The sequence below is a fragment of the Nycticebus coucang genome, chromosome 4 (genome assembly GCF_027406575.1).
Source record: "Nycticebus coucang isolate mNycCou1 chromosome 4, mNycCou1.pri, whole genome shotgun sequence".
Classification (NCBI taxonomy): Eukaryota; Metazoa; Chordata; class Mammalia; order Primates; family Lorisidae; genus Nycticebus; species Nycticebus coucang.
The window spans coordinates 133710125-133721901 of record NC_069783.1 but is presented as its reverse complement, the minus strand read 5'-3'; the positions used below and the strand labels follow the sequence as shown (position 1 = coordinate 133721901).

General features: G+C 48.1%; 1 gene segment (V, D, J or C); it reads right to left on the bottom strand.

Annotated features, from left to right (window-relative positions):
• Nucleotides 1-3225: 3225 nt before the first annotated feature.
• On the bottom strand, nucleotides 3226-4508 carry LOC128584731 (immunoglobulin lambda constant 6-like). The segment is given in 2 exon segments: nucleotides 3226-3723; nucleotides 4346-4508. Coding segments are annotated over 2 exon segments (465 nt in total).
• Between the last annotated feature and the right edge of the window lie 7269 nt (nucleotides 4509-11777).

Below are 11777 nucleotides of genomic sequence, written 5' to 3'. Positions count from 1 at the left end.
ATTGCAGGCTGAGGATCATAATGGGATCTTGACCCAAGGGCAGGCCGAGAGGTAAGGGGCGGACAGCATTTAGCCTCAGGGGACCTAGGGGAGGAAAATGCCCCAGAGCTGTGGCTAAAATCACAGCCTCCTTTCTGGTACTCCAGTAGGAAAAGGGGCTCCTGAGACCAGGGACCACCAGGATGGCTGGGTCTGGTCTAGGAAGACCCCCAGGAGTGGCCCAGACCCCACTGGGCAGGGCACAGAGAAATGGAAGATTTTTCATGAATCCTCAGGGAGCTGGAAACAGCTGTGGTCAGCTGAATTAGGGTCCCCCAAAGACAGTTGTGTCCCCATATCAGAATCTGTCAATGTGATGTTGTGTGGCTACAGGGACTTTGCAGATGTGATGATGTTAAGGATCCGGCTCCGGAGGTCTCAGCTCCACCTTCCCCGAGTTTTTCCCAGTTGTCATGGGCCTGACCAGTGAGGACTGGTCTCTGTGGGAAATTCCAGCCTTATTGTCCAGGGTGACCTTGGGAGCTTCCCTGTGTCCCCTCAATCAGGTCTCATGCTCAGTGGGTCAGCTGTGTGGTGGCTGCCATTGCCTCATTCTAATGGGACACATGAGCGAGGGTCCTGATTGAGGTCTCTAAACACCGCCTCCTACTAGACAGAAGCCAGGTCAACAGGACACGATGAGGTGCGACATGTCACTCCAGAAATCAGGGCCCATTAAGGTCCCCCGAGGTTATGTCAGGGATCTCAGGAGCCACCTGAAGCGGCTCGCAGGGGGCCACGTAGCCTCGTTGTCATCACCACTGAAATATAACAACAGTGGGTCCCACACACTGGAGTTCAAATGGCAATGAATTCGACTGTGCACCCTGAACAATGGCCAGGCCCCCTGGGGATCAATTAGTAAAGTGGTGAATAAAAGAAATCTACATTTCTCTTTTTTTCCCCAGAATATGAGACATCCTGAAAGTAGCCAAACTTTTTGGGAAGCTGTTTTCTGAATGTCCAGCCTGAACCCTGCAAAGCCTCTCCAGGCCAAAAGCACTTTGCAGACGGAGCCAATAGGCTCCAGCTCAGGAAGGCCGAGGCTGCCCCTGACCCTGGGAAGGCCCTTGGAGCAGCTCTCAGCTCCTGCAGCTCCTGCCTTGCCAGGAAATACTGGAACGATCTGGAAGACTCCTGCGGGTTACAGCTGGCCTCACAACACGTGTACCCATCACCCATTCAAACCACAGATAGCAACGGCACCAATACATACAGATAAACTGTAGCATTCCAAAGGGATCTGATGAGACCGGGCTTACTTTTTTTTTTTTTTTTTGTAGAGACAGAGTCTCACTGTACTGCCCTCCGGTAGAGTGCCGTGGCGTCACACGGCTCACAGCAACCTCTAACTCTTGGGCTTACGTGATTCTCTTGCCTCAGCCTCCCGAGTAGCTGGGACTACAGGCGCCCGCCACAACGCCCAGCTATTTTTTTTTGTTGCAGTTTGGCCGGGGCTGGGTTTGAACCTGCCACCCTCGGCATATGGGGCCAGCGCCCTACTCACTGAGCCACACTTTCTGGGTAGGTGTGATAATGATATTGTAGTTAGATCTTTATCTTCCTAGGACAGAGACAGAATATTTACAGGTGAAAAGATACAATGTCAGAATTTGCTTGTAGATAGGGAGTAAGGACAGGAGTTGTTCGGTCAGTGGGTCGGCATTACCTATGAACTGCTTATTTGGGGGGCTGGGCGATGGGAACAGAGAGGTCATTATTAGTCCTTTGTCTTTATTTTTGTGTTCAAAGTTCCCTGTAATAAAAAATCACAACATAAAGAGGAGGCCAGCCTCTGGGAAGTAGCTGGGTGGGCCTTGGCATGGCACCAGGAATCAGAGAGCCCTGGGAGGTCCCATATCTCCCTGGATCTCAGTTTTCACATCTGTGACCCTGTAGGACACAAGGACCCCTAAGCTTTCTTCTAGCTCAGAGGCTGTGATTTGGGGCAGAGGTGGCTGGGATAAAGCTCCAAGTTGGTCTTTTGTGGCCTTAGGTCTCAAGTTCTGGGCCTGGCTGGCCACTCAACAGCCTTGGTAAAGGCAGTTTCTTTTCCCTGATGTGCTGGAGGCAGAGACAGGGTGGCCTGAGAGCCCCAGGGCACTGAGGACCCGCAGGGGTGGCTGGACCTCCACATCCAGGAGGCTGACCTTGCCTGCTGTGAGGGCCCTTGGGGTGAATGTGTCTGACATATGACAGCAGGTGCACATGGGCAGGGCGAGGCTGACCCACAGTGAGCAAGGGAAGCCGTGTGGCAGGCCGGCAGGAAGCTCTGGGGGTGCTGAGACCCCATGGAAGCCCGATGTTGACTTAGCCCCTAGCCCGCAGTCACTTTGCTCTGACCTACTGTCACTCAGCCCCAGTGAATCCCGAACCCCACACTGACTGAGCCTCCCACACAAGCAATGGGTGCCCATTCTGTTACTGGGGTTTGTGCCTTTTCTCATTTGCCCAATTTCACCATATCCTCCCCCAGTGCAGGCTGCACATCCCCAGCTCCATCCCCAAAGCTGTCCCTGGAGACTCTTCATAACTGAGATCCCAGCAGCCTTCCAACCGACCACCCCTGTGTGCATCAGCCTTGTGGGATACTGGTGTCTCATGGAGTGTCATGGGGTGAACATGATTTGGGAAATGTTGTGTATCATCAGATCAGACTGTTTCCCTCCTACGCGACTCGTCAGCCCCTTTATTTAGCTAATGTGCGTTGTGAAAGCCGAGAAATACACCTGTGTATTCCATTTTCCAAAGATTTCCCTGAATTCGCAGTTATGACAACCATGGACCCCTTACCTGGTAAACACTTTCCTTGTTGACGAGCTGGGATGTTCCCTCTGTTCCGGCTCAGACCATGGCCTTCGCTCAAGCATCTCCTTCCTCCTCATTTCTGCCTCCCACAGCCGTGCTCCTGGAACCCCAGTCATTTCTCCTGATTCCTCCCCCTGTCACTCCCTTGCCAGGTAGGTAAGGACAGCACCCCAGGGGCTGCTCTGAGGGACAACTTACTTTTCTGGATCATGGTTCCCACCAGCACAGGCAGCCCACCCCATGAGTGGGTTGCACGGGTGGAACAACAGGGACATGGGGTCTCACTGGGAATTACCCCTGCCCCTGAGCAGCAACCCTTCAGCCCAGAGACATGACTGGACACTAGAGGCACATTAGTGACACTGGACGTGACATGATTAGGTCTTTATTGAGGAGAAGTAGAATTGGGGAGGGTGAAAGAGCCTCCTGGTTTGAGATGATGCCAGCCTGGTGGCTTAGGGGGACAGAAGAGACTTAGGGAAAAGGATTTCAGGGTGAGAAAGGGCCCCCTGGGATCCTGCAGCTCCAGGCCCCCAGGGCTGGGATGGGGGCTGGGGCCCTAAGCACATTCTGCGGGGGCCACTGTCTTCTCCTCGGTCTTGCCCTCGTGAGTGACCTGGCAGCTGTACCTGCTGTGACCTCTCCACTGGTCAGCTGCCAGGCTCAGGTAGCTGCTGGCTGTGTACTTGCCGTTGCTCTGTTTCAGGGGCTGGGTGGTCTCCACGCCCTGGGTGATGGGGCTGCCATCTGCCTTCCAGGTCACAGAGATGGAGCCTGGACGAAAGTCAGTTATCAGACACACCAGTATGGCCTTGTCTTGGAACTCCTCAGGGAAGGGCAGGAACAGAGTGACTGAAGGGGCAGCTTTGGGCTGACCTGTGTGGACAGTGGACCAGTTAGATGACTGAGGGAGAGTCTGGGTGTTGGGCCCCACCCCATCTGAAGTCTGTGGCTGCTGAGTGGGGCCATCTGGTCCACCCAGGACTCTCCCTTCCTCCCCTGTCTTTCCCTTTTCCCTGCAGGAGCTCCCAGAGAGCAGACAGCCCTGCACCCTCCTAGAAGCCATTAACACATCACCGTTCCCAGGTGACCTGCCCAGCTATGCCCCTCTGCAGCCTCAGTTTCCCCCTGCCCCTGGGTGTGGAAGGCTGACACCACAGCATCTATTTTGTAGGCCAAGTGCTATTTCCAGTACTAACAGACTTAAGTTTCTATTTCCCTGCAAATGCTAGGCCTAAGTTTATATTTCCCTGCTAACGCCAGGCTTCTTCTCATAAATCACGTGAGTGAAACTTTGAAGCTTGCTGTTGGAACTTAATCTCCACCAAGGCCAGGAACTTATCTATACCAAGGCCAGGTTGCTTGGATACCTGGTGACGTAAACCTCCTCCTTCACCTACCCTTATATACCCTGGAAGAACTTTGCAATAAACGAGACTTGATCAGACTCCTGTCTTGTCTCCATTCTTCACGCCCCTTGTCCCTTTTTCATTCTCACCCCCTCCTCCAGGTATCCCTGTCGACTGACCTGCGGGCCGGGTCACCTGGGAAGCCTGTGCTTGCTCCTCCTTGGTTTCTGGAGTCTGAGTTTGGAATCTGGCCCTGACCTCTGGATCCCTCAGCACCAGCCCCAGGTGCCGCGTCATCCTTCCAGCGCCTGGAGCCTCTTCTGTGATTTAGGGGTTCCCTGCTCAGCCCACAGGATGGCCCTGACTTTGTGTGGGGAGGCTCCAAGGCTGCACACAGCACCTGGTGGGCCCTGGAGCCTCCTGCTGGGGCACCAGGCTGTGTCTCAGCCTGGCCCACTCAGCTTTCCTGGGCACTCTTCTGAGGCTCTGCCCTCTCCCCACCCCACCAGCCCGACCATAGGACCCCTTGTGTTGGCTGTGTTCTCAGGGGGCTCCCCTAGACTCCAGGACATGGCTGCTACCCCAACCCCCACCCTAGCACCTCTGATAACTCCTGACTTTAGTGGAAGCCATGGGGTTCTCTGAACCCACATTTACTCCCCATTCATCTTCTGACTCTAAGATGCTCTTTGAGGAAGGGAGGCCGATTATGGGCAGGTGAGACTCTGGGCCCAGGGGTGAAGGGCTCCAGGGACAGAGGAGCCTTTGCCCCAAGGGACGCACTCCTTTCTGCTGCCTGTCCTAGGAGGGCTGGACTCTAGTCACCTCCCTCAGGCTGACCAGTTCCTCTGTGCCCACATGTCCTCAAGGCCCAGCAGAGGCCAGAGAGCTGTAGCCTAGACCCAGCACCCTCTCTGCATCCTCCACTGGTCTCCCCCAGGGTGAGACCTGCACCCCCATGTCCCTGGACCCTGGTAACCTCCCTTTCTGGGACAGGCATCGATGGCCCAGACCCTGGGGACTCGAGGACTGTCTCTAACACTGCCACCGTGGCCCTCATCAAAACTGGCCTCTGCTGCCTACTCCAACAACTGCCCCGTGGAGGGGAAGGAGCCCATCCCTGGCCACCCCCAGCCGGGTGGGCCCTGGCACTGGGCTGTGGGCAATTGCTGGAACCTGACCAGGGTGGCTGCTGCTGTTTGGGGTACCTTCCTGAGATTACCCTGAGACCAACTCACCTCCCCAGACCCATGGAGAAAGGTGAGGGGTCAGTCCTTAAGGCTGGGGAGGGCAGAGGGAAAGGCGACCCCAGAGAGGAAAACAGACTTTCCAGAGACAGCAGAGGGGTGGGACAGGTTGGGAAAGGTAGCGAGAGCCACTTACCTAGAACAGTGAGGTGGGTACCGCTGCCAAAGACATGCCACAGTGACTGAGGCTTCGACCAAAATCCACTGGGCCAGCATCTGGCGCCTGTTCCCCTGGGGCTGGGCTGGAGCAGGGACCTGCTGGGCGTGATAGGCACAGGCTGGGGCGGGGCTCCAACCAGACGCAGGGCAGGTGCATGGCCCTCCCCCTGGGGCATTCCCATGCCTGTCCCCTGTCCTTGGAGTCACCCCAGTGAGTTTCCCATCCTCTGATGCTGTCAGTGCAGATGGCAACATTGGGCACAGCAGGTGATCAGCAAATGCCCCAGTGACCCATCCTGAGGGTGGCTGTGTGGGAGTGGAAGGGAGTCCTGGGCTGGTTCGGATTTGCCTGACCTCTCGTGGCCTCATTTTAAGGGTCTGTGAGTCTTCTTCTCCCACAAGTGTCCATGTTCCAGCCAGTCTGGCTACCTCCGTGGACAGAAGGCATCAAGTCATGTCTGACTCAAGATGTCCTCACTTGTACCAGGTGTGGGGGCTCACACCTGGGAGGGTGAGGTGGGGGGATCCTTTGAGCTCAGGAGTTTGAGACCAGCCTGAGCAAGAGCCAGACCCCATCTCTACCAAAAATAAAAAAATAAATTGCTAGGCACTGTGGCAGGTGCCTGTCGTCCCAGCTACTTTAGAGGCTGAGGCAAGAGGATCACTTGAGCCCAAGAGTTTGAGGTTGCTGTGAGCTGTGATGATGCCACAGCACTCTACCCAGGGCAACAGAGTGAGACTCTGTCTCAAAAAAGAAAAAAATGCCCCCACATGGAAACTCGTCCACTTTCATTTCTATCAGCGCCACCTGATGAATTAGGCTTATAATTCATGCCTGACAGGAATCTGAAATGAATCACATTCAAACATTCAGTGAGCCTGATCACCTTCCCCCAACCAGCTTTTTCTCATCACAATGAATGCTCCTCACCTTATAAACCTAATTCATGAAGCCTTCTCTCATCTTTCAGGTCACTCTTTCCATCTACTTATTCAATTGTCTGTGCAGCCGTTTGTCCATCCTTCTGTCTATTCATCTGCCCATCTTTCTATCATCTGTTCATTTATAAGTCCATGTATCTGTCCATCTGTTTGTACATCCATCCTACCCAGCCCTGTTTTGACTTCTAGGGATGTGGTGGGGGGGTCCCCTGAGCTCTCACTTTCATCTCTCCTGGAAATGTCTTAGGCCAAGTCCAACAAGGCCCTGTTCATGGTCAAATCTGAGGCCCCTCCCCAGTTCCCGTTGTACCTCAAGTCTCTACAAGATGCAACATGAGGTCAGCCCCTCTTTCCAGTGACTATCTTCCCCTTGGTGTCTGAGGCCACCCACTCTCTTCCTCCCTTGCCCCTCCTCTCTTCTGCCATCATCCCCCACTGTGGACTCCCAGCACTGCCCAGGTCTATCCTAGCTCCACACAGCTCCTCAACTCCACCTGAGTCACCTGCCAACTGTCTCCAATCTGATGCCTGACAGGAATCTCAAATGAATCACATTCAAACATTCAGTGAGCCTGATCACCTTCCCCCAGTCAGCTTTTTCTCATCACAATGAAGGCTCTCCACCTTATAAAGGTCATTAATAATCACAGGCTATTAAGACCTATTAAAAGTAAAACAAAATCTGTTTCTGAAAAACAATGAAGACAGTTCTTAATAATCTATGAGTTGAAGAGATATTTACTTGATAGAAGATATTAGATATTGTCAGAATTCTACAGCAAAAATCACTCTTTTTTTTTTTTTTTTTTTTGCAGTTTTTGACCAGGGCTGGGCTTTAACCCACCACCCCCAGTATTTGGGGCTGGCACCCTACTCCTTGAGCCACAGGTGCTGCTCACAAAAAATCACTCTTAACAGTGAAATACTACATAAGTTCTCATTAAGTTCTGAAAACAAGGCAGGGCATGCTTTGCATTTCTTTTTTCTTTCTTTCTTTTATTTATTTATTTTTTTTTGAGACAGAGTCTCAAGTTGTCATCCTGGGTAGAGTGCCATGGAGTCACAACTCACAGCAACCTCCATCTCCTGGGTGTAAGCGATTCTCTTGCCACAGCTTCCCAAGTAGCTGGGACTACAGGTGCCCACCACAAAACTACATTTTTTGGTTGTAGTTGTCATTGTTGTTTTTTTTTTTTTTTGCAAGTTAAATGATTGTATTGTTTTTTGTTTTTTTTTTATTGTTGGGGATTCATTGAGGGTACAATAAGCCAGGTTACACTGATTGCAATTGTTAGGTAAAGTCCCTCTTGCAATCATGTCTTGCCCCCATAAAGTGTGACACACACCAAGGCCCCACCCCCTCCCTCCGTCCCTCGTAGTTGTCATTGTTGTTTAGCAGCCCCGGGCTGGATTTGAACCCACCAACTCTGGTGTATGTGGCTGGAGCCTTAGCTGCTTGAGCTACAGGTGCCGAGCCTGCATTTCTATTATTCATATTATTCTGGAAGTTCTAAGCAATGCAATAAAATAAGAAAAATACTAGTGGTATAAACGTTAGAAATAAAGAGAATAGATTGACAAACTACTAAAAGAAATGAGATCAATATTTTAAAATAGATAACTTCTCATCAATAGCCAATTAGAATATGCAATGGGAGTAAATCACATTCTCAGTAGCAATAGAACAAGGAAAAAAAATAATACCTTAAAAAGAAATAAGCAAAACCCACAGGAATGAAACTATGCAAATTTAATAAAATACGCATAAAGACAGACAAACCCTGCTCCCAGATGGAAAAGGCCAAATATTGTAAAGATGTCAATGATTTCTGAAATCAGCCAATAAATGTGATTTACTTACAATCATGATTCTAATTTTTAAAAAATTTAATGAACTGATTTAAAGTTCATTTTAAAAGAAAAAGGACGAGGAAGTGTTTTCCCTATCAGATGTCAATCCGTACTCTAGAATTAGACAAATTAAACAACTGTGGTACCAATACAATAAATAAATAACTTAAGGAACCAAATAGAATAGAAAAATCGCAAATTTACATATGGTAAGAGAAGAAAGATCAGATTGCTTAATGGCATTGTAACAGATGGTTATTACTTTTAGAAAGGAAAAAAATTAGATTTCTAGCTAATATCCTACACAAAAATAAAATTACAGTGGGTTGAATACGTAAACAGAGAAAAAAATACTAGCAGATAGTGACAGAAAATATAGAAAAACCATTTGTATATTACTGATGTAGAAAAGACCTTAAATATGACACAAGACCCCATAAAACAGGGGAAGTGTTAGACTGAAATAAATGCATAAAGTTAATATTAAAGTCAAAGGCAACAAAACAGACTGAAATAATGTACAATCTTAATAGGCCTATATATTAAAGAAATTGAATTGATACTTAACAAACCTTCTAAAACAAAAAGCACCAGGCCCGGACGGGTCCACTGGTGAATTCTACCAAACATTTAAAGAAGAAATTACACCAATTCTTGACAATCTCTTTCAGAAGATAGAATCAGAAGGAATGTTTTTTAACTCATTCTATGAGGCCAGCATTACCCTTATACCCAAACCAGACAATATGTTATAAGAAAACTACAGAACAATATCTTTCATGAGCATAGATGCAAAAATACTCAAGAAAATATTAGCAAATTGAATCTAACATTGTATAAAAATAATTATATACTGCAACCAAGTGGGATTTTTTTTTTTTTTAAGACAGAGTCTCACTGTGTTAACCTGGGTAGAGTGCCATGGCATCTCAGCTCACAGCAACCTCAAACTCCTGGGCCAGGTTTGAACCCGCCAGCCTGGGTGTATGTGGCTGGTGCCCAACCCACCAAGCTGTGGGCACCTCCAACCAACTGGGATTTATCTCAGGTATGCAAAGCTTGTTCAATATTTGAAAATCACCTAATGTAATACATCACACCAACAGAGGCTAAAGAAGAGAAACCATGTGATCACATCAACTGATGCAGAAGATGTATCTGACAAAACCCATCACCCATGGATGATTAAAAACTCTCAGAAACCTAGGAATAGAGGAGAATTGCCTCAACTTTATAAAGAATGTCTACAAAAACCTACAACTAATGGGCGGTGCCTGTGGCTCAGTGAGTAGTGCGCTGGCCCCATATACTGAGGGTGGCAGGTTCAAACCTGGCCCCGGCCAAACTACAACAACAACAAAAACTTCCAAACTGCTATGGGAGTTGTGGCAGGTGCCTGTAGTCCCAGCTACTCAGGAAGCTGAGGCAAGAGAATCGCCTAAGCCCAAGAGCTGAAGGTTGCTGTGAGCAGTGATGCCACTCTACTGAGGGTGACAAAGTGAGACTCTGTCTCTAAAAAAAAAAAAAAAAGAAAAAGAAAAAACTACAACTAACATCATATCTAATGGTGAGAAACCAGAAAATTTCCCACCAAGATCAGAAACAAGGCAAATCCTCTTTTCATCCCCTTATGAAAAGTGTACAAATTGGGAAGGAAAAATAAAACAATATTCATTGTCAGGTGACTGAGAAAATCCCCCAAACTTAAAAGACAAATGCACAAAACAATATTTATACAATCTATGTTAATAGGCATTCAATGTGAAGATGTTGTGAAGTAACAATCTACAGGAGGAGGGACAGATATATAGGAGTAGAGTGTTAGTATACTATTGAAACTAAGGTGGCACTAATTTAAACTTGCTTATTGTTATGGGCTGAATTGCGTCTCCCCAAAATTTGTATGTTGAAGTCTTAACCCTCAGTACCTCCGAATTTGGAGATAGAGTATTTAAAGTGGTAATTAAGTTGAAATGAGGCCATTAAAGTTAATCTAATGTAACTGGTGCTCTGATAAGACGAGCTCAGGATACAGGCATAGAGGAAAGAACATATGAAGACACAGTGAAAGGACGGATACCTTGATCTTGGACTTCTAGTTTCCAGAATTGTGATATAATAAAAAAAAATTTAAGAGCCAGTGTCTTGCTCTGTAACTCAGGCTGGAGTGCAGCAGTAGCATGATTATAGCTCAATGCAACCTCAAACTCCTTGGCTCAAGTGATCCTCCTGACTCAGCCTCCCAAGTAGCTAGGACTATAGGCACACACCATCAGGACCCGCTAATTTTTAAATTATTTTTTTGTTGAGACATGGTCTGGCTATAGTGTCCAGGCTGGTCTTGAACTCCTCCTGGCCTCAAGCAATCTTCCTGCCTCAGCCTCCCAAAGTGCTGGGATTACAGGCATGAGCCTATTTCTGTTGGCTAAGCCACCCTGTCTGTAGCATGTTATAGCAGCTCTAGCAAACTAATGCAGTTGTTATAAATAAATTTAAGATGTTAATTGAAATCCCCAAGCTAACCACTAAGAAAATAAAGTAAGAAAAGAAAATGAAAATGGAATAAAACTAAAAATAACCAATAAAAAGGCAGTAATAGAGAAATTGAAAGTGAAAAAGATATGCAATATAGGGAAAACAAACTGCCTAATGCCACTAACCTTAGTGGTAGTTATGTTATGTGTAAAGGAATTCAAGAGCCCCCTTAGCTAGAGGAAGACCTTGTCTCTAAAAATAAAAAGCCTGGTGTTGTGGCAGGCGCCTGTAGTCCCAGCTACTTGGGAGGCTGAGGCAAGAGGATCGCTTAAGCCCTAGAGTTTGAGGTTGCTGTGAGCTGTGAAGCCACACACTCTACTGAGGGCAACAAAGTGAGACTCTGTCTCGAAAAAAAGAAGTAGAAAATGTTAACAGAGCAACAACAAGTACAGAGATAGGGTCAGTAATCAGACAAATTCCCACAAGAAAAGACAAGGCCAGATGGCTTCACTGATTCCACCAATTCCACCAAATTGGTTCACCAATTTCATCAAATATTTATTTATTTATTTGAGACAGAGTCTCGCTCCACCACCCTGGGTATAGTGCCATGGCATCATAGCTCACAGCAACCTCAAACTCTTGGTGTCAAGAGTTCCTCTTGCCTCTTGCCTCGGCCTCCCAAGTAGCTGTGACTACAGGTGACCACTACAATGCCCAGCTAATATTTTTCTTTTTTTCTTTTTTAGTAGTAATGGAGTCTTGCTCTTACTCAGGTTGGTTTTGAACTCCTGAGCTCAAGTGATCTTCCTGCTTCAGCCTCCCAGAGTGCTAGGATTATAGGCCTGAGCCACCATACCTGGGAATTCATCAAATATTTAAAGAAGATTTACACCAATTCTTCACA